Source organism: Acinonyx jubatus, chromosome B3 (genome assembly GCF_027475565.1).
Source record: "Acinonyx jubatus isolate Ajub_Pintada_27869175 chromosome B3, VMU_Ajub_asm_v1.0, whole genome shotgun sequence".
Classification (NCBI taxonomy): Eukaryota; Metazoa; Chordata; class Mammalia; order Carnivora; family Felidae; genus Acinonyx; species Acinonyx jubatus.
This window is the reverse complement of record NC_069386.1, coordinates 106,199,179-106,224,406: the sequence shown is the minus strand read 5'-3', so window position 1 is coordinate 106,224,406 and position 25,228 is coordinate 106,199,179. Positions and strand designations below refer to the sequence as shown.

Here is a 25,228-nt window from a genome sequence, read left to right as displayed (position 1 = left end):
AAATTTCTAAAAAACAGAGTAACAAAGATTTAACAAAGAACAGAATAACATTTTATTAAACATGAAATGATGTTTTGAGCCTTAGGTTAGTACAATAGCAGAATTTTTAAATTAGTAACAGTATTTTATTAGGTAAAACCACCTGCCAGATTAAATCAAACAACAGACTTTTCTTCTTACCATTTCTATGTGTAAGCATTTCTCTCATTTCTTCATGGTCACATGGATGAGTAAAATCAAACACACTGTGTCCAGTTAGTTCAAACTGTAAAAACATTTAAAAAATTAGATCTGTATCATAAAATCAAAAAAAAAATTAGAAGTGCTCTTAATATGTGGGTATTTTACCTGAGTTAATCCCATGTACTTGTTCACATTATCAGAAATGTAGATCATGTCACCATCATCTGTGAGAACCATAACAAAACCATCCAAGGCTTTCAAATAAAAGCAATTCATCTGTGCCTTCATTTCATCTTCAATATCTAAATCACCTAAAAAAGGACACAAGAAAAGGAAAATAAATTAAAAGTTATACTTAAATGATAGCAATATTTAGGTAGTTGTATAAAGTTTTCCCCAGATACTTTATTTAAAAACTAAAATTAGACTTGCCAGTTGCTTTTAATGATTATTATTTTTTTTAATGTTTATTTATTTTTGAGACAGAGCATGAACGGGGGAGGGTCAGAGAGAGAGAGGGAGACACAGAATCTGAAACAGGCTCCAGGCTCTGAGCTGTCAGCACAGAGCCCAACTCGGGGCTCAAACTCACGGACCGCGAGATCATGACCTGAGCCAAAGTCAGCCGCTCAACCGACTGAGCCACCCAGGCGCCCCTAATCATTTTTAAAGTAACATGGCAAGCAAACCATTGAAAAGAAGGGTCATGTTATTAAAAGGAAGACTGGTAGCAAGGTGGGGCAAAAGAGAAAGAGGGGGAAAAGGCCAGTATCTTAAAAATTCCTTACTGAAGCTTTAAAAGCAGGTAATAAAAATTACATTAAAGGACAGAGAGTATGACCACCTTCTAATTACTTCTAATTTCTAATTTTTAGGCTCATTACGCCCCTGTAAAACAACTCACCAGCATCCAGAAGTTTCCTCACACGCAAATAGCTGATGGTGAGCCTCATAACAGAAGCCTTATCGAGATGCGAGCTCACATTATGGGGAAGTGGCAACTGATGAGCAAGTTCATAGAAAACTTCAGATTCTTTACTTCGCCGAGATCTCGCTGCATCTCTAGACTTTTCTTTTCGACGTTCAGAACTTATCCTATTGAGCAAAAAAAGGAGGACAGAAAAAGAAAATTTATATAAGTTAGCTTGCCTTTGCTTGGATAAAACTAATTTTACATTTTTCTGCTTTCCATAAAACAATGTGAAGATGCCATGTAATTATACAGAGATTGGTCTACTACATGAATGTGTAAAGTAAGAATGTAGGAGACAGATACACAAATTTCTGGATTACTGAAGACATAGGGAACTCTAACAAAGAAGTCCAAGATGGAGCTTTAAACCTGTCTGAAACAGGTATTTCCTTCCTGGCATATCAAATTAGAGAGGATATTTTGTTTTAGCCAAAGTCTTAAAAGTAGCCTGTGTATGTGCACCCTCATAGCCATTCAGAAGTAGTTTCAACATAAAGAAAGCACCATTAAGTCTAAAGAAACTAAAGCTGTACATATTAACTTGAAAACAGGAGTTGTTAAGCTGGCAGAACAGTTACAGCTACAAACTGATTTTTGACTTGTTTCTTTGGACTCTGATATTTTCCCAACTTCTTCTACCCTACCACATGAGCAATACTGACTATAAGCTAAAGAAATCTATATTAGCAGCTATAATAAGTTACCATTTTCAGGTTGCTTATTCCCTTAGCAGCCTCTTTAGCAGCCCCTTTTCTTTACTGGCACAAGTACCAAATAAAGGCAGGAGTATAGAAGAAAAAAAAAAAGATGTGACACAATACTAAGAATTGAAAGAAACAGGTTAATAAACATTAACAAAGGTGTCAAAACAAGGATATATCTTTAGGGAACTTTTCCAAGAATAAAGTCAGAAAGATTTTCCTAAGCAGAGACATTCACCTTCCTTTGCTTGACTGTGTAGAAACATCTATTCCTCCTGACCCAGCTGGAGGAGGTAAACAAGGCTAACCCTGGTTCTGTCCTTAGCTTCTTTAAGAGCTGTTGTTTATTAAAACCTACTATGTGCCAAATGTTACCCCGTACCAGGTGCCTAGTTCTCTCAAAATTTGTAAATAGGGTAAATATTATCCCTTTTTACAGATGAGGTTATACAGTAGGCTAAAAACAGCCATTAGCAGACGGGATTTGAACACAAGGTGTTTTTTTCACTCCAAAGTCTGTTTGCTCTTCCAGTGTTTTATCTTAAGGAAGAATGCTGCTTCTACCTCAAATACTCAGCATGCTCCTATGACTTTCAACCTAATTCTGTTAAGTCAATTATTTATTAAATGTTGAAAACGGCTGTTACCATTTATTAAGCACTTAGCACTATGCTAAGGACTTTGTCAGCATTCTATCACTTAATCCTCCTTACATCCTATGAATGAAGCACATAATTGTATCTACCTCAAATCTCTCCTCCCTCCAAATGATCTGCAAAACTGCAAGGTTCAATCATAGAAGCAACACTCAAAAAAACAGGCAGGGTTCTCAGCACATGCTCCCATTATGTTGAGTAACAGTTGTATTGTGCAACAGTGATAATCTAGTTTTAACACTTAAATTTGTGTATCTGACTTTTATACATTAATAAGGAATGTGAATATTTGCTGTTGTTAGTAACTGAACTTTGATACAAATTTTTCAACTCAAGCATCTAGATCAATTTTACTTATTTTACTTGAGATTTAAGGTAAGCTATTAAAAACTATTACTATTTATAACTAGCGATCTACGTGAATCAAGATTTTCTTAATGACATATAATATTTTTAAGTTTATTTATTTGGGGGGGGGGGGACAGAGAGACAGGAAGAGAGAGAATCCCAAGCAGGCTCCACACTGTCAAATGTGCAGCCCGACACGGGGCTCGAACTCACAGGCCGTGAGATCATGACCTGAACCAAAATCAAGAGTCAGACGCTTAACCAACTGAGCCACCCAGGCACCCCAATGCTGTATAATTTTTAAAAAACATGAAAATAAATTATGGCTACCATGAAAATTCAATAATGTCAACAGTCTGCAACTTCATTTTTTATGTGCATTAGAAATGCCTCACTGTTCTCGTTAACTTTTAATGAATGTTTAAATTTGAACTTAGAATAAAATGTAAAATAATAAAAGTTTTCAAAATCTATTTTATACACATACCAGAGTTTCTAGGGGAGAGAGATCCAATATGTCCCTATTGGCTCTAGCATCTAACTTTCCTCTCTTTCCCCTCTGAATTGGCAAGTGAGAGGAAGGGATGATAGTGGAAATCAGATTACTATCTGGTTCAAGTAAAGCCAGCAAAAAAAGTGTGATGACCAACTGACCTGAATATTGGTTCAAATGTCACAATTAGTCCAGGTGATCAGAATTTTATCAACAACTTTCATCAAACTTACTAGGCTTCTTTTGTTAATTAACCAAATTAAAGCTACCAACAAATGACTATCCAAATTTTTACTTGGTAAAAAATTTAAATCCTTTTATTACCTGCTATATGCTTTTAAAGGGTATCTGATCTAGCTAATAACCATGGTGATTACACCTTTAGAAACACTTGTATTGTCCAGAACTCTGAAGATAATATTGTTAAAGATGTGGCAACTAAATTTATAAGACAAACCCATAAGAAATGTGAGCCTGGATAAAACATTTATAGCATAATATACTTAAGCAGTGAAGACTAGGAGAGTAAGAATTTGAGCATGAGCCAGAATTCTGGAAGAAAAATAAGCCTCAATAAAACAAGTAACAGGGTATTTCAAGAGTTGACAAACCTAAATTAGATGAAGGTGATGAAAATCATTGTGTCCTATATTACATAATCTATCTAGACATAAAGCAATCAGGAGACCTATAATAAAGATTTAATATAGGAATTTATATGATGTTCTTCACACATGTGACTATGGGGGCTCTTAAAACATTTCTTAGCTTAAAGCTATAACCAACAAAGTTCTTATGAGTTTCAGCATCAGCACGGCTCAGCTTCTGGTCTCCTCAGAAGGCTCTTTTTATCAGGTCATACCCCCACAGAATTAAAGTACTAGCCAAGAAATTATTTCGGGCAAACCATAGCATCTGGGTCCCACAGAGATGAATCCTGTACTATTTATTTACTTACTACTTAGATTGCGAAATAAAAGTTTTTGTAGATCAGAAGAAAATGGGCAGATTTTCTGCATGCAAATAAGGTACTGTATTTCTCTAAATTATCAATTCCATCTTTGTTGTTTTTAATTAAGTACAAATCAAGTAAAGTTCTGCACTGACATGTCTGTATAAAGTGCTATTTCACATCTTAGTAGAAATCAGTTAAGAGTATAGTAAAAAATCTATCTTTTCAATAGTTTGCTTACCCATCTCTATGACTGTTTTAGGACTAACATTTGAGGAAAATAGCAAAATAAGTTGATCTTTGTGGTACTGTAGTTTTCACACACTTACTATTTCATCATTATTTAACATACAGCACTGGACAAGAAGCTAACTAAATTATCTCTTGAAATTATTTTGTATAGAAAATACACTTAGGAAAATGAGCCGCTGTCACTAACCTTCTTGTATACAAAGTTGAATGGCAATAGCCATTTTACAGAGAATGCTTAGTATTCTTTAGATTAACAAGAACACAAAATAATTGCAGATATTTTAATTCATCTCTTTTTGTTGTCTAATTATAAAAGAAAAGCCTATTAACATCCCTGATTATAAATACATGTGACTTTAAGACCTGAAGTTAGAGCCAATCATTCAAAACGTTAAGAACTGATTCATCCTCTTTTTTTTTTTTTTTTTTTACTTTTTTCTTTTTTAACATTTACTTATTTTTTGAGAGACAGAGACAGGGCATGAGCTGGGGAGGGGACAGAGAGGTGGGGCAGTCACAGATTCTGAAGCAGGCTCCAGGCTCCAAGCTGTCAGCACAGAGCTGGATGTGGGGCTCGAACTCATGAGCCACGAGATCATGACCTGAGCTGAAGTCGGATGCTTAACCGACTGAGCCACCTAGGCACCCTGATTCATCCTATTTCTAATAAAGTTAATGTATACATTTTTTTAAAAAAGTCTCTCAAATCTATTATTTGCTGCTTTAAAAACTCTTTCTGGCTTTGAAGGTACAAGTTGTTGTTTTCCACTTCTTATGTTGGTATTTCTACAAGACAGAACTTCTGAAGTGAAATTCCATGATCTAAAGGATGTGGCATTTAAATGTACCTTTCCAAAAAGGTCTGTAACTATTTTTGTCTCTGCAAATTCATGAATGTGCTTATCTATTTCTCCACGCACTGTGCTGTAATATATATATTATGGGTCTTTTTTACCTTTTTAATTTTTGTGAAGCTGATAGGTGAAAAATTGTACATCTCACTGTTTTAACTGCCCTGCACTTCTTAAAATCTCAGGCCAGAGGAAATTCCAAGGAAATTTTCATGTTCTTAGTTGGCATTTTGGCCTGCAGCTTTAATCCAAACTCCTATACAAGGTGATTATACTATGTACACAGTGGTACTCTAAACATTTCTCATCAATTAACTTAATTTTTATTATCATCACCATGTTACAAATAAGGAACCTGGTTAAATAACTTACCCAAGTTTATAGAGTTAATAAGTGGCACAGCTTTATTCAAACTCAAGCAGTCTGGCTCTAAAAACTATGCTGTTAACAACAGACTATGCTACCTCTCAGAAATTCAATTCTAATTACTAAGGTAAGTATACATATATCCAGGTATTATAAAGTTCAAAATTTGTCTACACATCTCCCAAGACATAAAGGAGAGGTAGAGGGGTTGGCTCTGGAATTTAGGACTTGACTCTAAGCCATTCAGAAGCACTCATGGGCAGGCTCTTTCCTGGTATCCGCTTATAAATCCAAAATCCTAATTCAAAAGCACCTACAATGGCGATGCTCTGGGCTCCACTGTCCACCAGCTCTTCAAAGCAATACAGCCTTTAGTGGATACTGCCAACCACTAAGGGAGAGATTCAGAGGATAGTAATTCAATCTACCTCATATAATCCCACCAGACCGTACTCAAACATCTCAGCTCACTATTGCTGGTGTTTTATTTGCTCCACATCTGGATCCCCAAAGTAAAACCAATCTGCATACTCACTTCAAAGCTGGCTAAGTATAAGCTAAATTGCCAAGATACCTAATCACACAAAGTAACATAAGAGAAAAAGACGAAGAAAATCTTCCCCTTCTACCATTTATTGAGCTCTTAATGTGTATCAGGCACTATGTTAAACACTTTCATGTATTAGCTCAGTTCATGAAAGCAACTCTATAGAGAACCAAAACACAAGATGGGAAGTGGACTTCCTGAACCTCGGAATAACTTCTTTCATTCAAGAAATATTTGTTACATAAATATTTATTGAGCATTTACCATGCACTGTTCAAGTTATAAGGAATATAGTGACAAGCAGGATAGCCTCCCACTTAGCCTACTGTAGAAATAGTTACCTAGTGCTATATTTTCAAATGCTGGTCTAGATGCATCATAATTATTTAGGGGCATTCAACATTCCAAACTTCTGGGCTCCACCTTCGTAAATTCTGATTCAGTAGATCTGAAGCAGGGCCCAAAATTCTGGGTTTGTAAAACTCCCAAGATGCATATGATACACAGTTAGATCTGGGAACCATTGACTGAACTATTTCACTATTACTGTGCTTTAATTTCACCCAAATATCTACCCAATTATCATTCCACAGTCAGAAATCTCATATTATGCCCTGCTTAAAATCCCATCAAATGTACACAGGACAAAATCTATTTTCTAAAGAAACCCTCCCTTAGCTAGTTCCCTGTCCATCTCTTCATCTTCATTATTCCCTGTTCCTTTGGTCACACTGCAGTTACTCAAAAACATATTTCATTCCTTTCTCGCTCAGTCTCTCTCAACCTGAGGTACCCTTCTCAGTATGTGACTTGGCAAATGTATGTGAGAAACTTTTAGATTCAACCCAGCATTATTTTGTCTCTACTCTGTCTTCCAAAACTGTTCTTCTCCCCTAAATTTCACCACTCTGGTTATTTTGCTACATACACATGACCTTTGAACAGCACAGATCTGAAATGTGTAGATCCACTTATATACGGAATTTTTTTTGATAAATGCAATATAGTACTATAAATGTTATTTTTTCTTTATGATTTTCTTAACACCATTTTCTTTTCCCTAATTTGCTTTATTGTAAGAATACAGTATATAAAACATATATAAAATATGTGTTAATAGTTATCGGTAAGGCTTCCAGTTAACAGTCAAGTTTTGAGGGGAAGGCAACTAGTCACATTTTTGGGGGAGTCAAAAGTTATATATACGTGGATTTTCAACTGTGCAGGGGGTCAGTGCCCCTAACCACCTGCATTGCTGAAGGGTTAACTGTACTTATCTTCCTCTACAATCCTCAAAGCTTCTTGGAGGCAGGAAACTGCCTCATTCATCTTTACCTTTGTATTCTTAGTAGAGATGTGTAAGTTCCACTTGGCTTTAGTATTTAGCCCTAATCTATTTGACTTTGACTTCAGCCCATGGAAGGCTGACTACCCCACCCTTCAAAATTTGTTTTAGGATCCCTGAATATGTGCTTCATCAGTGCTCCCGTAATCCTACAGGTTATGATCATAATTAAACAGAATAATAATGTTAGTACTATGAACAAAGCATACAATTTGGATTTACCATGATTATGTGGATATGCACTTTCAAGTGTAAGTAAACATTTGGTGGGTATACTAGATGTAAGTTAGAAAAGCTACTGATATAAAAAAAAAAAAAATCACCTAGCAGCATAACAGTGAGTGGCACCAATACTATATTATCACCAAAGAGAGAGCAAGTGATACCGCCAGAAAAGAGATCTGGAGGCAAAGGGAGAAGACAGAGAAACTAGAATACCAATTTATTAAAAAGAGGCTAAAGATTTAAGATTATTTCCCTTATCACTCTAATCTATATGTCTTTTACTTTTTATTCCTAAACTGATGTGGTCAGGTAAATGCATGAGTTGTAGTTAATGCTATTAATCAATTAAATCAACACCTTTATAATTATGTCTTCCTGGCACAGCTGGAAACACAAGATTTGACTGTTTTCTAAAATTGTTTTCAAGAAGTGTTGTAATTTTCCTAAGACATGAAAATTTTTATTAAGTTGATTTCTAATCTTATTGGCTTTTTTTTCAAGAGGAGGTTACCCCTAGACAAGCATATTTATTACTTCGAGTATTCTTAACGATTAATAAGATTTGTTGTTCTATTTTCTACCTGGTAATTGCTGCAAAACCCTAATACTTCAAACAGATAATGTTTAAAAATATATATCCTTACTTAATGGGAAAAAACTGCAAACAGTCACATTTAAAATTAAACATGAATTACATTTTCAGGACAGCTAGTTATTATTTATAACTATTTTCTCCAGGAAAATGTCTTCTAACTTCTAATAAACTTAAAAATGAACCTTTAGGATATTCATGTTAAAGAATATTATTCATTTATTCAACAAGTATTTCTTAGTCATCTCCATTGAGCCATATACTGTTCTCAGCAAGACTGATTAACAAAACAGACCATGTTACTTGTCCCATGGAGCTTACATTCTAGGACAAATATACCATTATGTTTCTTGTCTTTATTCAGTAGCAGTTAGTAGGTCAATCCCTAACTGACAGATTTGCCCTAGGAAAAATCTTTCCATAAAATCAAATAACAAAAATTTAAGACACAAGAAAAAAGTCTACAAAAATTAATCTGTGCTTATAGAAGATGTTACAGTATAGTATTGTGAAGAGGGTATACAACAAAATTTGAATATGAATCCATTTTTCTCTGTGTATAATACCTGTGTACATATGTAAATCAGTATGTATACATGTACACATATACACACAGACATGTAACTTACAAATGCTTAGATAAAACCTGAAAAACACAATATACAGTTAGCAAATTCATAGTTTCAAGATGGCAAGATCCCAGAATATTTTGTACTTCAAAATTCATTGGTGAACTGATACTATTATGTACCTGCATTTGTCAGAAAAGTCTGAAAGAAGTAGTCATCTAACGTTTCAATTTGTTTTCCAGAAAGACTAATTAGAAAGGAGTTAAATGTTTTCTTCATTTTGGAAATGAAGCAGGAATGATCATATTTCTTTCAGAGAAACAGAAAGTGGTGACTGAGTAAGCAATATAATTCAATATTTTCAGTCTCTCGTTCTCATCTAATTATTGACTTTTAAATTTGGCATTTCATAATTAATCTGAAATTATAAAATCAAGTGAAATGGTTTCCAAAGAAAAATACTCAGTATACATATACTTATTTGAGTTTTGAAAGGAACTTAAATTTCTTGGTTTAAGTGTTTACTATCTTACTAGCTTGGCAATATCTTGTAAATATCCACAATTAGGGAAAAGATAGATTATTCTCCTTCCAATAACCTCACAGAAATGCTTAACACTCGATTTTCTAATGCTGCAGTAAAATAAACAGGGAAGAAAGATTTACTGTTTTAAATTCAGGGTACATTCTGAAAAAAAAATCTGTATCACATCTGAGGTAGCATTAATGTGAAAATGTTCTATTTATACATTAAATAAACTTATTAATTAGCTAACAGATTTACATCTATTGACAATATTATGTACTAAAGTTCTGTCTGTAAAAGGAATATACTTTTGTTTTTAGATTATTCCTAACTAGTGATTTACATCATCTCTCTCCTGGTTCAGAATTGGTATTGGGCCTCTCAAAAAAGTCTTTGATCCTCTGCTATATATGAAGTACTAGATATATAAAACCAAAAATGTGTATGTGAAGGTATTACTCTAATTTTAGCTTGTATCACAATCAACTGGCAGGATTCTGGAAACAGATTATTGGGCCTTACCAAGGGTTTTTGATCCAGGAGAGGTGGATGGGGCCTGAGAATCTCCATTTGTAACAAGTTAGCAGGTAGGTACCAATGATGCTGCTCTGGAGAATACTTTGAGCCCCTCTACTCTAAGAAAATACTTTATGTGTCTTTCAAAAATTCCCAGAGAAGTAAAAGACTGTTCAACACCCAAAAATGGTTAACTTTTTTTTTTTTTCAATCTGCCCAAATGCTTTACATGTACAGGAGACATATCCAATTTCTCATATATTAGCATTGCCAAATACTTAGGAACTCAAAAACTACAAAATACACTAAGGACTTAGACTAGATTAGACACTGGTTGATCTGTGATGTACATCATCATCAGTAATGGAACTTTCTTCCCAGGTATTTGTGCTTAAATCCCAACCCTGGAAATTCAAATGGTAGACCTGGAATGTGTCTTTCAAAAAACAATCTCTCAGATGATTCTGTTTAGCACTCTGAGCTATTCAAAGTTTGTATTTCATCTATCAGTGCTTGTAAAGTTTAAAAATTCCTGAATCTCATCCCAAAATTATCAAATCCGAATGTCTACAGGTGGGTACCTGGGAATCCTTATGTTAAGTAAACACCCAGGTGATTAAGTCACAGAAATTTGAGAACCACCAGCAGGTCTTATAGCAGAGATTTAACAGGTTAGCCAGCAAAATTTGGAAAATAAGAAAAATTTATTTTTAGCTGCAACTACATATACATACTAGACAACTATGTTTGTCAGGCAGAACACTGCACTCAGTGGGTTGGGCGATGCTGTGTAGAATGAGGCACAATTGCTAGGAATAAGAAGCTAATGAATGGTACAGCTCAGTGACAAGTGAGTAATAAAATACAAGAGCATAATTAGGCTTCAAAGATGACCAATTAAAAAACATAATAACCATAGAATGATTTTTTTCAAACCTTTTAAACAATTTTTAAAATTCACCTTTAAATCTCTTTATGAATGTCACAAACATCAAAGGGGTTGAGAATCACTGTCCCTGAGTAACAGCTATGTGTTAATGGCTTTCCCCAAAGCACATCACCTCCTCTATTACTCTTCTCCCTTTACATTTTAGCCACCTCAGCTTGTAAATGATTTTGTTTTCTTTATATTAATAGAACTGACACTGGAACTTAAAGAAGGTCAATGACACTACATGTGTGTGTGTGGATGTATGTATTCAGAAGAATGTGCCCTTAATTACTTGCTTAAATATAACAGAAAATATGTAAGTTACAATAAGTACTTAATAAAAAAATTCACACGTATTGAAATAAAGGTGTAGACATAGAAATCACAAGCTGAAGATTTTTATTTAGTTCTAAACCCTGACCATAATGAAGATCCTGGAAACAATGACAAAGAAAAAGCTCTCCTAAGCAAATGTCTCGGTCCTCCACCTACATTAATCAATCCTATCCAATGTTACCCAATAAATTTTCCCAATGAATCCCCTGATCCTGTTTCCTTTATAGAAAGGAAGTAACACTATCAGTAAGTGGCAGGGCTCAGATTCCATCGAAGACTGAAGCTCCCATATTTAATATAGCCTATGCCTTTCCACAAATCAGATGCTCAATAATTTTTAAATGGAAAAATTAAAGAAATTTGGGGATGTTTTTACTTAGGAATAGAAATAACTACCTTCAGGTATTTGAAAAGGATGTCATACAGATTCGGTGATTTTTTCAAATGCAGAGAGTAATACATGGGAATTAAAAGATGGCAGGCTTTTTGCTCAACAGAGTTAAAACAGTATTGAAGGTAAACTTTATGAATTTTTAAATTGTGTTCCCGTTCTGGTGGCAATGTAAGAAAAAGGGGAAAAAATCATATTCTGGATCATCTAAATAATCTCTACATAAGTCTATATTGTTGCCACAAACTTTCTATGTTTGAGGTTGCATGTGTTTATGATCAAATTGGTACCAAATGATCACTAAAAGGAATAGTTACATTTTTTTAAAGTGCACACTCAGACGGTACATCTCAAAGGTTCACAGGGATTGCTTTGATCCAAAAGAGATCTAAACATTGGTCAGTGTCAAGAAATACTGGAACAAAAGAGCTTTCTAACATTTAAAGCTGCCAAAAATGAATAGACTGTTTTATGAGAGTGCTTCTGTGTATGTCAAAATTCTTAAAGCAGACTGGCCAAATAAGTAAATACAATTATAGAGGATGCTTCCATGATGATTGGTATTAATAACAAAACTTAAATCCTGGTCTACATTTTGCAAGAACCCCAAACTTGAAATCACTGTACTAAAAAATAAAAGATGGACTACATAACAGATGCATCAAACACTAATTACTCAACTGGGGCCTGAGCCACCAACAACTCAATGCTCTGCTTGACAAATCAGATGCACAAATATCTGCTAAACAAATGAATATACAATAATCTGTTACAGGTCAAGTGGTTAGGTGCTGGAGCAATGGTCCTGGGTTGAAAAAAATTTTTTGAACCACTGAAATAAATCAACTTGCTCACATTACCCAAGAAAAATAGTACTTCCTCGATTCACAGTGAAGGCTTTGACTACTGGTTTGACATATAACCCATTTAAACATTTTAGCTATGTTATCTGCAAAGGCAAGCAATTTCCAACTCTCCTCTGCAAACGGATTAAAAGACATTTAATGATTTTCTGACACCAAAAGAGTATGGAAAAGTAGGCTTTCTTAATTTGCCATCCTCTAACAGCCAAATAAAGAGCCTTGTGAATATATTTTTTTCCTCTACCATCATCACTATGAAGAATGATTACTTTAAAACGTTTTTTTGTTTTATTTATTTATTTATTTATTTATTTATTTAGAGCGAGCATGAGCAGGGGAGAGGCAGAAAGAGGGAGAGAGAGAATCCCAAGCAGGCTCCACATTGTCAGCACAGAGCCCAACGTGAGGCTCAAACTAATGAATAGCGAGATCATGACCTGAGCCAAAACCAGGAGTTAGACGCTTAACCAACTGAGCCACCCAAGCACCCCAGAAAAAATACTTTAAAACAGCATACCTACACACACACACAAATATCTTTATTTAACCTGCAAAGGCCAGGCATTCGTGGAGAAAAAAAACCAATGTAGAGGAAAAGCATCACCAATATTCTACTACTATTACAGGTTTACTAATGGTGTGGCCCAAAAGATACCATCCGTTCTTAGACTGTCCCAAAGAAGGCTTGAATGATTCTAAATATGAGACTTCAAAAGAGTGAAACTCTTCTGAAAAAACATAATAATTATAATATGAACCTAATAATAGTTTCTAGTTTATTAAGCCCCTACTTTGTGCCAAGAACTCTTGAGTGTTTCACTTGAGTTAATATCTTTTTTTATCCTCACAATGATCCTAAAAGGCAAATATTCTTATCCTAATTTATAGATGAAGAAAGTGAGATCTACAGAGGTAAAGCAACTTGTACAAGACCACATAGCTAGTAAGTGGCAAAGCAAGCAGCCAGCCTCTAGCACCTAAGTTCTTAGCCATTAGTCATTCTACTTCTTTCTTAAGGAACCTGAAATGAAAACCCTAATCCACAGAAGAGACTCTAAGCTTCCCAAAGTGCACAGCAAGAACAATTATGGTTGGTATCTGTAGAATACGAATTCAGATGATTTGCAACAAAAACCTATAGCCCATTCATTACAATACCAGCAATGACCAAGAGTCCTAGATAAGGAGATAATTAATAATCTACATCAAGACAATGAAATACTATAATAAGACATTTGACTCATGTAATCAGGGATCCCCACTGACATGGTTAAAAATGAATAGTCCACGCAGGGCAAACTGGCATTAATCCAGGAGACAGCTATATGGATACTAGAAGAGCCAGTTTCTTTTCATTTTTTAAATCACAAACTCTATGAATGCAGGCATGGGAATGCTAGGTACCATCTTTCATACCATACAGATAGCCGGTCAGTGGCAGAACAAGGCCAACATGCATATAGAATAAAGACATATAAACCAAGTAATATTCAAGACAAAGTCAGAAATTATACTCTGAGGACATCACTTGAGACTCTGGATTTAACTATTCTCTCAACCAAAACTAGACTGTGTAAGCCAATTAACTGCCTAACCCCTTTAAACTAGCTTGAGTTGTATCTTGTCATGTGTAAGCCCATGACTGCCTTACCCCCTTGAACTAGCTTGAGTTATGTGTCTTCACTGCAATAGAAAGCATCCCAATACACTTATAAACTTCAAGTATTTCATACTTGAAGCAAACTTTAATGATGACCAAGTACAAGAAACTGGCACTCTCCAACACTGCTGGAGACTATAAACTGGTCCAAACTTTCCCAAAGTTTAGAGCAGACTTAAGAAACATTTGCTAAAGATGAAACAAGGTAAAGACACATTCCATACATTTAACTAGCGAATTTCCTGCAGTCATATACATATGCTTCTTTTGGTAAACTTTTTTTACTCAGTGCTCCAATATAGAATTGGCAAGCACTAAGTTTTAACATACCTTAAAATAGGGTACTGATTTACTTTTAAGGCCAAGTATGTATGATATAGCTGTATTTACTAACAAAATTTTTTTAGCCTGGTTCTAATAGATACTATAAACATTTCTGAAAGAACAAAAAAAATAAATTTCAAGATTCAAGGAAGTTCCAAAGTAACACAAGGCATTTCCAAGCATAAGAAAAATTCCTATGAAAATTAAGACATAGAAGAGAGGACAATAATGACTTCCAAAAAACCTTTTAAAAACCTTAAAATCTTTCTCTGCTTTCTCTTCGTTCATTCAAATATTTATTAAGAACTCACTGTGTGTATTCTCTTTTACACCACAAGCTTCCAATTATTCCCATTTGTGATCTTGCCCATTGAAATGTTTCAATTTTATAATTGAAAAAAGGAGAGAGGGTCACTTTAGAGAAATCTAGTTAGCATCTTAATTTACAAGATCTCTAAGAATAGAAATATATCAGAACTCTTAAAGACTTAAACTTACTGCCTTTAAATCTTATCTTTCAGTTGGCAAAACAGATTCTCACAAACTATTAGGAAAAGAGAAGCAGCACAGGAAATTGTTACAAATGAGTGAAAATTGCAGTATTAAGTGGCAGACACTTAATTTGCCTAAATATATTGTGACTTTCAAAACAAGTAGGTGAAGAACCACCATAAGTTATGTTCCATCACTAGATTTTTGAACCACTTGCAAAACAATAAATTTTGAAAATCACACTGTGAAACCATCTTTATGCTTAATATCATAAGTAAATTAAATTTTAAAATGAAGAAATACTCCAACAGTTGAGATCACCAGAACTAAATGGTATCATCTTGGAGGTAATTTTCTTATGAAAATAAGTCATTTCAATTATTTTTAAAAATCATTTAAAATAAGTTACCAATTAAGTTTAACTTTATTAACAACAAAACAGTTACAGGCCATTTTAATCAATAAGTATTTCTGAAAATGTACTGGCAGATCAACTCTGAGTCCCTAGAAAAACTTAATTCTCATTTTACAGGAGCTTAACCTCATGTCCGATAAAGCTTCCCCTGGCAACTGTTCTCTGTTAACTTTAAGTTGGTTATTACACACAAACCCTTAAAATACAACCACTTGAACATATCCATTAGAATGGTCATTATCACAAAAACAGAAATTAACAAATGTTGGGGAGGATATGGAGTAATAGGAACCCCTGTGCACTGTTGGTGGAAATATAAAATGGTGCAGCCACTATGGAAAACAGTATGGCAGTTCCTTAAAAACTTAAAAATAGTTACTATACGATCCAGCAACATACTTCTGGGGATATATCCAAAAGAACTGAAAACAAGATCTATAAGAGATATTTGTACACCCGTGTTCATAACAGTACTATTCACAACAGCCAACACGTGGAAGCAACCTAAGTGTCCACCGAAAGATGAATAGATGAACAAAATGTAGTGTATATTGGCCTTAAAAATAAGGAAATTTTCACACAGGCCTACAACATGGATAAATCTTGACAACACTATGCTAAGTGAAATAAACCAGTCACAAAAAGACAAAAACTTTATGACTCCACATATGTAAGGTATTCAGTAGTCAAATTCATAAAAACAGAGTGGAATGATGGTCATCAAGAACTAGGAGGGGGAAACTAGGAGAAATGCTTAATGCTTTCAGTTTTACAAGGTAAAAAAATTCTAGTTACACAACAACATGAATACACTTACTCTTGAACTGCACACTTAGAAATGCTTAAGATGGGAATTTTTACATTATGTGGGGTTTTTTTTTTAACCACAATTTTAAAAAAACCTCACAATCACTTCAAAAGCTATGGAAAAACAAGTCATGAGGAAATGACTTAAATTTTGTTTTTATAAATGTAGATTTTATATATTCCATTTTTCTGAAAGAGTCATGTCTGGCAAATGATATGGGTTTGGTAGTCTTTATTGCAGAAACGTGAATTTTAATCTAAATTTCAATATACATACAAAAGAGTTAATTCTTGATGCTCCAAGAAAGAGAGGTATAAAATTATTTTTAAAATTCCAAGATCTAGTTATTTCAAAAATTCTTGCCAAACTTTTACCAAAAATACTGAGCAATATGATTGACTTAGCTTCAAATTCTTTTTCTAGCTCTGTAGTTAGACAGAAAACATACACAATACATACACCACAAGTTGCAGAAAGCTGGCTAAAATCCACCAACTGGATAGTTAGTCCCATCATTAAAAAAAAAGAAACAAGATAAAAAGAGAACATTCTTATGAATTAAAATCAATTTCTTAATAGAAAACTATCTAACAACACATTTAATTTTGATTATTTTCTCCTACTTTATAAACAGACTTACGTTAACAATCTTAGATAAAAATACAGTATTTTAAGGGTGCCTGGATGGTTCAGTCAGTTAAGAGTCCCAACTGTGGCTCAAGTCATGATCTCACGGCTCAGGAGTTCAAGCCCCGCATCGAGTTCTGTGCTGACACCTCAGAGCCTAGAGCCTGCTTCAGATTGTGTGTCTCCCTTTCCCTCTCTCAAAAATAGAAAACATTAAAAAAATTTTTTTAACAAAGAATATATTATTTTAAGAAGTATCTATATGTTAAAAATTACATTTTAAGAGGCCGTATCTATGAACAAACTCAGTAATCTAATCCAAATCTTTAACATTCATGTATGGTAACAGTTTTTTCTAATTTCACCAGCAAACATAATCAACTGTTAGGAGTTCTTCAGAAAACATCAGTCAAGACTAATCTTCCTCACCCTTCAACACATCATTCTTAATATACAACAATAGAATATAACCACAAAATCTTAACTTTGGGCCCACACACCATTAGTGCTGCAGACAATGGAAATCACCAGGTAAAGATTGGACATTCTCCCAATGGCACAAAATGCTTTCCAGTGGACTACAGGAACAAACTACCACAGTTCAGGTAAAAGACTGCACTAATACAGATTTCATACAAATCAAGCCTCAAAAAAATCAGACTAACATACAGCTTGAAGCCTTGCCTTGAGACAGAGGCCAGTAGTCTTAACCTGGAGAAATTCATATGCAAAGGAGTTTTTCTATTGTGTAGGTTCACATGTTTTACCAGGAGTATTTTATCAACTTACCATGTTTAGCAAAGGTAAGTATTTATGCAACTATCTACTCTTAACTGTGGAGTCAAGACAAAAAATGTTTTAAGTTACTGCCACTCCTTGCACATACCTTTAAGTTACTTGCACATACCTTACTGAAATAAACTCTAAGCCTAGTATATTTGTTTACAACTCTCGTCTCTGATGCCCAAAGTAAATACAAGTGGCCTATTTGGGGAGGAAACAGCAGGGTAAGGAATTGTGAAGAAGGGACACGAGAGTAGAGAGAAGAACAGATGCTCAAGAAGAGTAACCGATGCTAGCTGCCAACATAACCCAGGGATATACTGTTTTAACTGGAAAAGAACCCCTTTTAAAGCTCTAAATCCAATGTTGGCCTTCATTTTTAGGAGATTTAGAAAAAATCTATGAAGGTGGGGAGAAGAACTAACATAAATATTTGGAAACACTTGCAAAAAAGTTTTTAAGTGTTGTGGAAGTTTAAATAGAACTTTAACAGGTAATGCATATTTCCAAGCATACAGTGTTCCCAAGATTCCTAAACCAGACATACAGTGAACATTATCTCATGTAATGTTGACAATAACCACTGAGATGGTTGCTATTATTATCATTCCAAAAGGAGGAAATATGCTCAACAGCATTCAGTAACTTGCCCAAGCTAACAAGCGAAAAAAACTGGACTCTTAACTAGAAGTGTCTAGGTCCAGATCCTATACTCTCAACTACCAACCATGCTCTTCTTCAAAAAAGAGGAAAATCAAAGTACAATTATAACGAGAAAAGTTTACTAATAAATGAGAGCTTCTTGACTTTAATGGCCAAAGTTAAAGAAGTTAAGAAATGTCCATTCTCAGAAATTTTACTCTAACGATCCAATAACTGTTATTGGAAACTGAAGGAGTCTGGCCTGACACCTTAAAGAGAACAATGAACCTCTTGACATTACTCTGAAATCTAAAAATCAGTATTAATGTGCTATTAAATTAAGTCCAGGCCCTACCTACCACTAAGAAATCAACATGAAATTCCCTGTTAAATCTATTGTAACTATTCCATCCTGTTGTGATTTCTTCCAATCCTTCAGTTTTTTAGTTTCCTAGAACATCTTTAAGAAGACAAATTTGTCTTCCCAAACTGGACTCTACAGCACATTTAAAATGGAAAAATTGTAAGAAGAAAGTACCTTGCCCCTCAATCTCAGTTACCTTTTCGGAAAGTTTTAAAATTATTAGTTAGAAAAGGATAAAAACCAGATATCTTTAACAAACATCTAAATGTTGTTGAGTAGCTATTTATTAAGTGTTTAACTTAATTTTTCAGTTATAAGAACCTCTATATTAAGAAATATGATGCAATCCGATTCAAGTTTGCTAAATTTTCAAATGAGAGTATTTTGAAAATAACACATGGGACTGAGCAAAATCTAAGAACTAATTTAGAATTGGGGGGTGATGCACAGTAACTAATTAATTCAAATATATTAAAGCTGCTTGTGATAATCTCAACTAACTGCAAAGAATTTACAATTAAAGAGAATTGCATATAAAAAAGAAATGATTGGTGTATAACTTGATGCACAGTATTCAGTATGATTCAGCACAGAATAAGAACTGAAAATTGGCACTACACAGGGGTAATCTGCCTCACGTTTATAATATAGCAGCTTCATCATTTCATTAAAAGCATTGTAATCATTTCCGCAAAAATAATTGCAACTAATTCCTGTCAACTCTTGGAATTAAGTCCAGGCCTATTTACTCACTTTTTGAATTTTATAAGGGTTTTCTCTGGTGTACAAAGAGAATTTATCATTCTACGAAATAAGGACCAAAATGGTATCTACGAAATAGCAAGAACATATAAACAAGTTTATCTTCTGCTAATACTGATTAGGGAAGTTAATCTTAATCTCTCCCAGAAGAGTGGAAGGACTTTAAGGAGTAAAGCCAGTCTACCAACCACAACTCTTACTATATAAATCTCCAATTCCTTAGAAACGATTTCCACAAAGGTTAAAATACCAAAAATGTACCAAATTGTGTGAGGGGCTGGGGGGGGGGGGGGAGCTCAATCCCACTGGATCCATTTATAATTCTTAATCCTATAATGTACCATATAGACTCAAACTTTAAGGTGTTTTAAAAACTTGCATTAAGTTCTAACAGATTGATTATTTACTTCGGATACATCTCGAAGGTTTTCCTTTAATATGCTTCAATTTCATGAAAATGAGACCGTTCTAAAAATTTCGACATTGAAACTTGCTGCGATCACATATTTTCAATCTCACATATTAATTTATAACGTCTGGGCTCCCTTGACAGCTGACATAAACACAAGAATCCAATTGTGATGCCCTCTTTAAAATGTTGCTACTTCGCCAAATTCCCGTTACTCCGACTCCTCAATCTAGACAAGTTTTTCAAGGCGATTAAAACAAAACAAAACCTGCACGTGCAAACTAAAGTTAGCATCTTCAGGCCGTCGCGACAAATCCCTAATGCACAAAGGCAAAGACACCCGCCGCGACTAGACAACCGCACCGTAGGGTCTCATCTGACCACGCGAGCCCCTGGGTGGGAAACCCAGGGCCCCGAGCCCACTGGGAAGCCAGGACCAGCGCGCAGGGTCCGCCCCGGGGCCGAGTGTTCAATGGAACTGGAGAGAATGGGGGCGGGAAGGAGCGGAAGCTCGGGTGCAAACGGCGGCGACCGAGCTGCGGCTCGTCTCTCTTCCCGGGGTTTTCGGGCCAGGGAAAGTCCACCCGGATGGGGGTATAGGGCAGGCCGGGTGATTTTCAAGGCTAGCAGGAGGGCGGCGCGAGGCCCCGGCGGCCGGGAGGGGAGGGCCAGCGGGGCTCAGCCCCCGGCCCCTGAAAGCACTTTCGAGGCGTCTCCCACCCCCCACGACAAGATGGCGACGTGGGCAGCGGGGGAGCCCGGCCGGCGAGGCTGGGGGGAGAGAGGGGAGGGGAGAAGAGGCAGAAACAAAAAGGCGGCCCCCTCCGGAGCGCTGAGGCTGGCCCCCGAGCCCGTGGCGGCGGGCGGACGGGGGGCGCCGGCGGAGAACGCGACGGACGGAGGAAAGGGGCTTACTTTTTCTTGTCGTTCGCGCCGCCGGCGCCCTCCATGGCGAATCGGTCCCCGCGAAGCCTTCACGGCCGGCCGCCCCCAGGCTCGCTCCGGCCTAAGCGCTGGCTCCCTCCACACGCGAGGAGAGAAGGGGAGGCACGTCCAGAGGTGGGAGGTGCAAGGCGGGAACCCCCTCGTAAACCCGGAGGCAGGAGCAGCAGGCGGCAATCGTAAGGGTCCAGGTCCGGCTCAGAAGAGCCTCCCCTCAGGCAGCTTGTCAGGGCCCCGAGCACCGGACGAAGCGGCGGCGAGGCCGATCCTCGCGTCCCCTCAGACGAAGCGTCTCTGTGCACTGAGGAGCTGAGGCAGCGGCAGGGGGCGGGCAAGGGCGGAGGCGCGCTCGGGGGCGCGCGGGATGGGGCGGGGGGGAGGAGAGTGTCGGGGGCGCGCCCGCCCGCGGAGCCCGGCTCGCGCTCACGCAAGCCCGCCTCACCTGAGGGGGAGGTGGGTTCCCTGAGAGCCAATGGCGAGCGACGCCGGCGGCCAGTCCCACCCCAGCCCACGTCTGTCTCAGCCAATCAGGAAGCGGTCAGCTGAGGCACAGCTGGGAAGCGCTGCCGGGCTCACGTGCTCGTCTGTGTGCAGCTGCGGAGAAAAGAGAAAGGAGCTGGGGTGCGGCCAACCTGGGTCTGGGGACGCTTTGCCTTCTAGGGAAAGCAGTGGCTGGCTTTGGGAGGCGCTGCTGAGAAGGGATTTGGGTCTCAAGCCTGCATCGCGTTTCCTGCTACCGGTGCAGCAAGTCTTGCGATGTCTTTCTCCTCTGTGGCTGTGCTGTGCAAGGTTGCTGACAGCTGTGCTGAGCCCCAGTTCAACAAAGCAGACTTTTCACGTCGTGGCAGCTCTCTTTCGACCCTTTGCTTATATGTTACAATGGGGTTTTCCTTGCCAGGTTGTCCAACCACGGGGGCCCTGCCACCGAGCGCCCTTTTTGCCATGGAACGCAAGGGTACTCTCCTTGTCCACTAAGTTTTTCTATGAAGAAGTTTGATTACTGAGTAAATGCAAATAAAAATATAAAGCAAACAAACGTCTCATGCTGTAAACTTCTCAAGGGAAGTAGTTAAGGTAGCAGGGAAATCTTAAAATCTGAAATTAAGCATTTACAAATAGGTGTCAGTGGCTTTAATAAAAGCGTAAACCAGAATTTCAGGGCTATGGGAGGAAAATGGCTTTAGGTAGACTTTCTTGTTGTTTGTAAAAGAGCCCACAATAATCTTAGATGGACTGGGAAAAATGGAAGATGACCCTTAGTTTGAGACTCACCACCTTTAATTCACTGTATAGACTGGAAAGAGGAAGGATTCTTCTAACCCTCTGCCCAGACTTGGGCAGCGGACTGCTGAACCGGAGTTAACTCGACATGGTGGCGGCCAGTATTGTCTGTTTGCTAACATGACTTTGCAAGCTACTGAATAAAAATCACTTTTTGCCTTTGAAAAAATATATTTCAAACCTGTAAATCTTTTAAACGAAAGAAAAATGTATTTTGAGTTCAACAAAAAATCATTGCGCTTTTATCTCCACTTGATGCTGGATTATTTTACTTCTCATATTTGCCATATTGTTACAATCTAGCTTAGAGTGGTATATTAATGTGGATATCTATATTGGATTCAGTTACATTGTTGTGTAAAAACAATAGTCCATCTAACACAGCATTAAACTCTGTTAAAAACCGATTCACTAGACCCATAAAGATATAAAGACTGATCTTAATGTTATTTTTTTTTAAGTTTTAGTTCTACATTGCTGAATGATATGTCTTCTTGAAAAATACCATTGGAAAGGCCTGAAAAGAAGAAAGGACCAAAAATATTTACTCATATTTTCTTTCTTAGTTGTGAAAAGAATAGCTCTATAAAACACAAACCTTTTCATTTGACATGCTGAAAACTCAATGTTAAACATACTGATACCAGTCAGGAGTGAGTTTGAAGACAGACTCTGACACTAACAAGTTATTTAATCTCTCAGTGCCTCAGTTTACTCATTTATGTCTATGTCACAGAATTATGGCATAATGGAGATAATACATTTAAAGCACTTAGAATAGTTGCTGGAACACAGTAAGCAATCAATAAATGTTAATATGAGTATTGTTGGTGGGCTTTTAAAAATTATTCTTATTATTTTTGCCCCCAAATTTGTGCTTCTGCTGCTAGTAATTACTTGGGCTTCTGTCACAGTTCAGCTAGTTTTAACTATCCAAGACTGCCTATTATGTTAATATAATCCACAAATATTCTTTCTTTTAAACTTTGGAACTGCCCATGGTGTTACCATCCGTGTATATAAGCATGGTGGCAGAGACCCTCAATCAGTTCCTTTCTCATTATACTGCTAAGAAATTCTCTCTAGCCTGTGATTATAGCCAAAGTGTATAATGTCTGTTACATTTTTAAAAAATGAGCACTTTGTAATAGCAAATTAAGCCATTTATTAAAAACTGAGCATTTCAAATGTTAAAAGCAGAAGGATAATTCAATCAGCAAAAGACATTTTCAGCCTCCATTAAATTTGCCCCAAAGTTCAATTTTCCTTTCCAAAAATGCGTAGAATATGGTATTTTATGGATGTGTGAAAAGTATGTATGTATATATGCTTATACACACACACATACCATGTATGAGCAGTGAAAGCAGTAATATTCAACCAATTTGTTTTCACGTTATTACCAATGAGACAAGTAGTATTCCATAATCCAATCACTCCTATTTAAGTAACAATTTGAAAAAGCAAGGGTTTCTATAGGATAAAATCTTAAGTTATCCTCTTTACAACCACCTATTAGTAAATATATTTATTTTATTAGAATTTAAATAAACCTTAATGAGCAGTTTTATTTATTCACTTTCTAATTTGTGTAAGCAGATTTAAATGTAAAACACTCCGAGGAACTTTCTAAGTAGACTGACAGGTGACTTGCAAATGACTTGATTGACCCTTAACCCATATTAGTAGGAAGCAGGAAGTTAGGCAGTGATTGAGGATGAGGCAAGGTAAAACTTGAAATTTGGATCGCTACTAAATAGAGCATTGAAACTTTTAACGAGTGAAACGTCAGATTCAGATAGTTTAGAATGTATCAAACTATATGGGAAGAACTTGTGGTAAGTGATTCTTGGCTTATTATTACCCTTAGTTCCTCCTGCACCTTTGACCTACTCTAGGAACAATAACCAAAAAAAAAAAAAAGAAAAAAAAAAAAGGAAGGAAGAAAGAAAAGCAGATCATCTGGAAGGAAAGTGCCTAGAAGGTAACAGACATTACAGATCTTTCCTCTTTTTCTTTCAAGGATCAAAACAGAAAATAAATACATTGTTTGAGTTTATGGAAAATAAGAATAGCCTGAAAATTTGCCACTAGCACTTTTTAATTATGATACGGACTTTAAGCATAATTTTACAGAAAAATGCTGAAGGATTTTTAGTTTCTGGTCCAATATGTAAAAAGCTTGGAAGCTTCCATCCTCACAATAAGAAAATAAAGCTGAACAAACTGAAAACCAACAACTCTTTTTAGATCCATCAGAGAATTGAGGTCACTGGGCAAACTGTTGTCCTGAAAACTGAAGAGACAGACAGATGGATATGGAGAATCACAGCTTACCAGAAGATCACAGTTTACCAGGAGCCGAAGCCAGCAGCTGAAGCCAACATGACAGTTGGAGCAAATATCAGTAGGAATACTTTAATTTAATTATAATTGTGGATTGCTGGGGGCTCTATGGGGACCAGCTTTAGCATTTAAAACTCTGAGGCTCACAAAGCATAAGAGACTCTTAAAAACTGAGAACAAACTGAGGGTTGATGGGGGGGTGGGAGGGAGGGGAGGGTGGGTGATGGGTATTGAGGAGGGCACCTTTTGGGATGAGCACTGGGTGTTGTATGGAAACCAATTTGACAATAAATTTCATATATCGAAAAAAATAAAATAAAAAAATAAAACTCTGAGGCTCAGCCTTAGAGGGGTGCCACAACTTTTCTGAGTTTTACGTTCAGGAGCCCTAACAAATTCTCACTGTGATGGTCTGAGAAAACTCTCCTCTTGCTTTCCGTGGGGGAAAGTAACCCTTAAAAATACTCCCAGAGCACTCTGTTCTTTTTAACAAGATCTGCCCTCAAAGGAAACTATTTTGCCAGAGCTCAACTGACCTTGTGGAGGGAAAACACCCAGCTCCAGCCCTAGCTAGCCTTCAACATGGAGGAAGGGAAATACTCAACTCAGACTCACTAAAAGACTGAGAACTAATCAGAGGACTATAGAATGCTTTCCTTCCTCCCACACCTGACCATGCTACCACATCAGTAGGGCTTCTGTGTAATAGTAGGGAACTGCAGCTAAAAGAACAACAAGCCTCAGACCTTATTTAAAG

The 25,228-nt window shown here is 36.6% G+C and overlaps 1 protein-coding gene across 1 annotated transcript in view; it reads right to left on the bottom strand.

Annotated features, from left to right (window-relative positions):
• HIF1A (hypoxia inducible factor 1 subunit alpha) overlaps window positions 1-21,190 on the bottom strand; it is a 41,858-nt gene extending 20,668 nt beyond the window's left edge. The window contains exons 1-4 of the mRNA XM_027065866.2: window positions 20,818-21,190; window positions 1,088-1,278; window positions 349-494; window positions 181-265 (exon numbers count right to left, since the gene is read on the bottom strand). Of these exons, the coding sequence (XP_026921667.1) occupies window positions 181-265; window positions 349-494; window positions 1,088-1,278; window positions 20,818-20,852 (457 nt within the window). The 5' untranslated portion in view covers window positions 20,853-21,190. The remainder of the gene's footprint in view (window positions 1-180; window positions 266-348; window positions 495-1,087; window positions 1,279-20,817) is intronic.
• Between the last annotated feature and the right edge of the window lie 4,038 nt (window positions 21,191-25,228).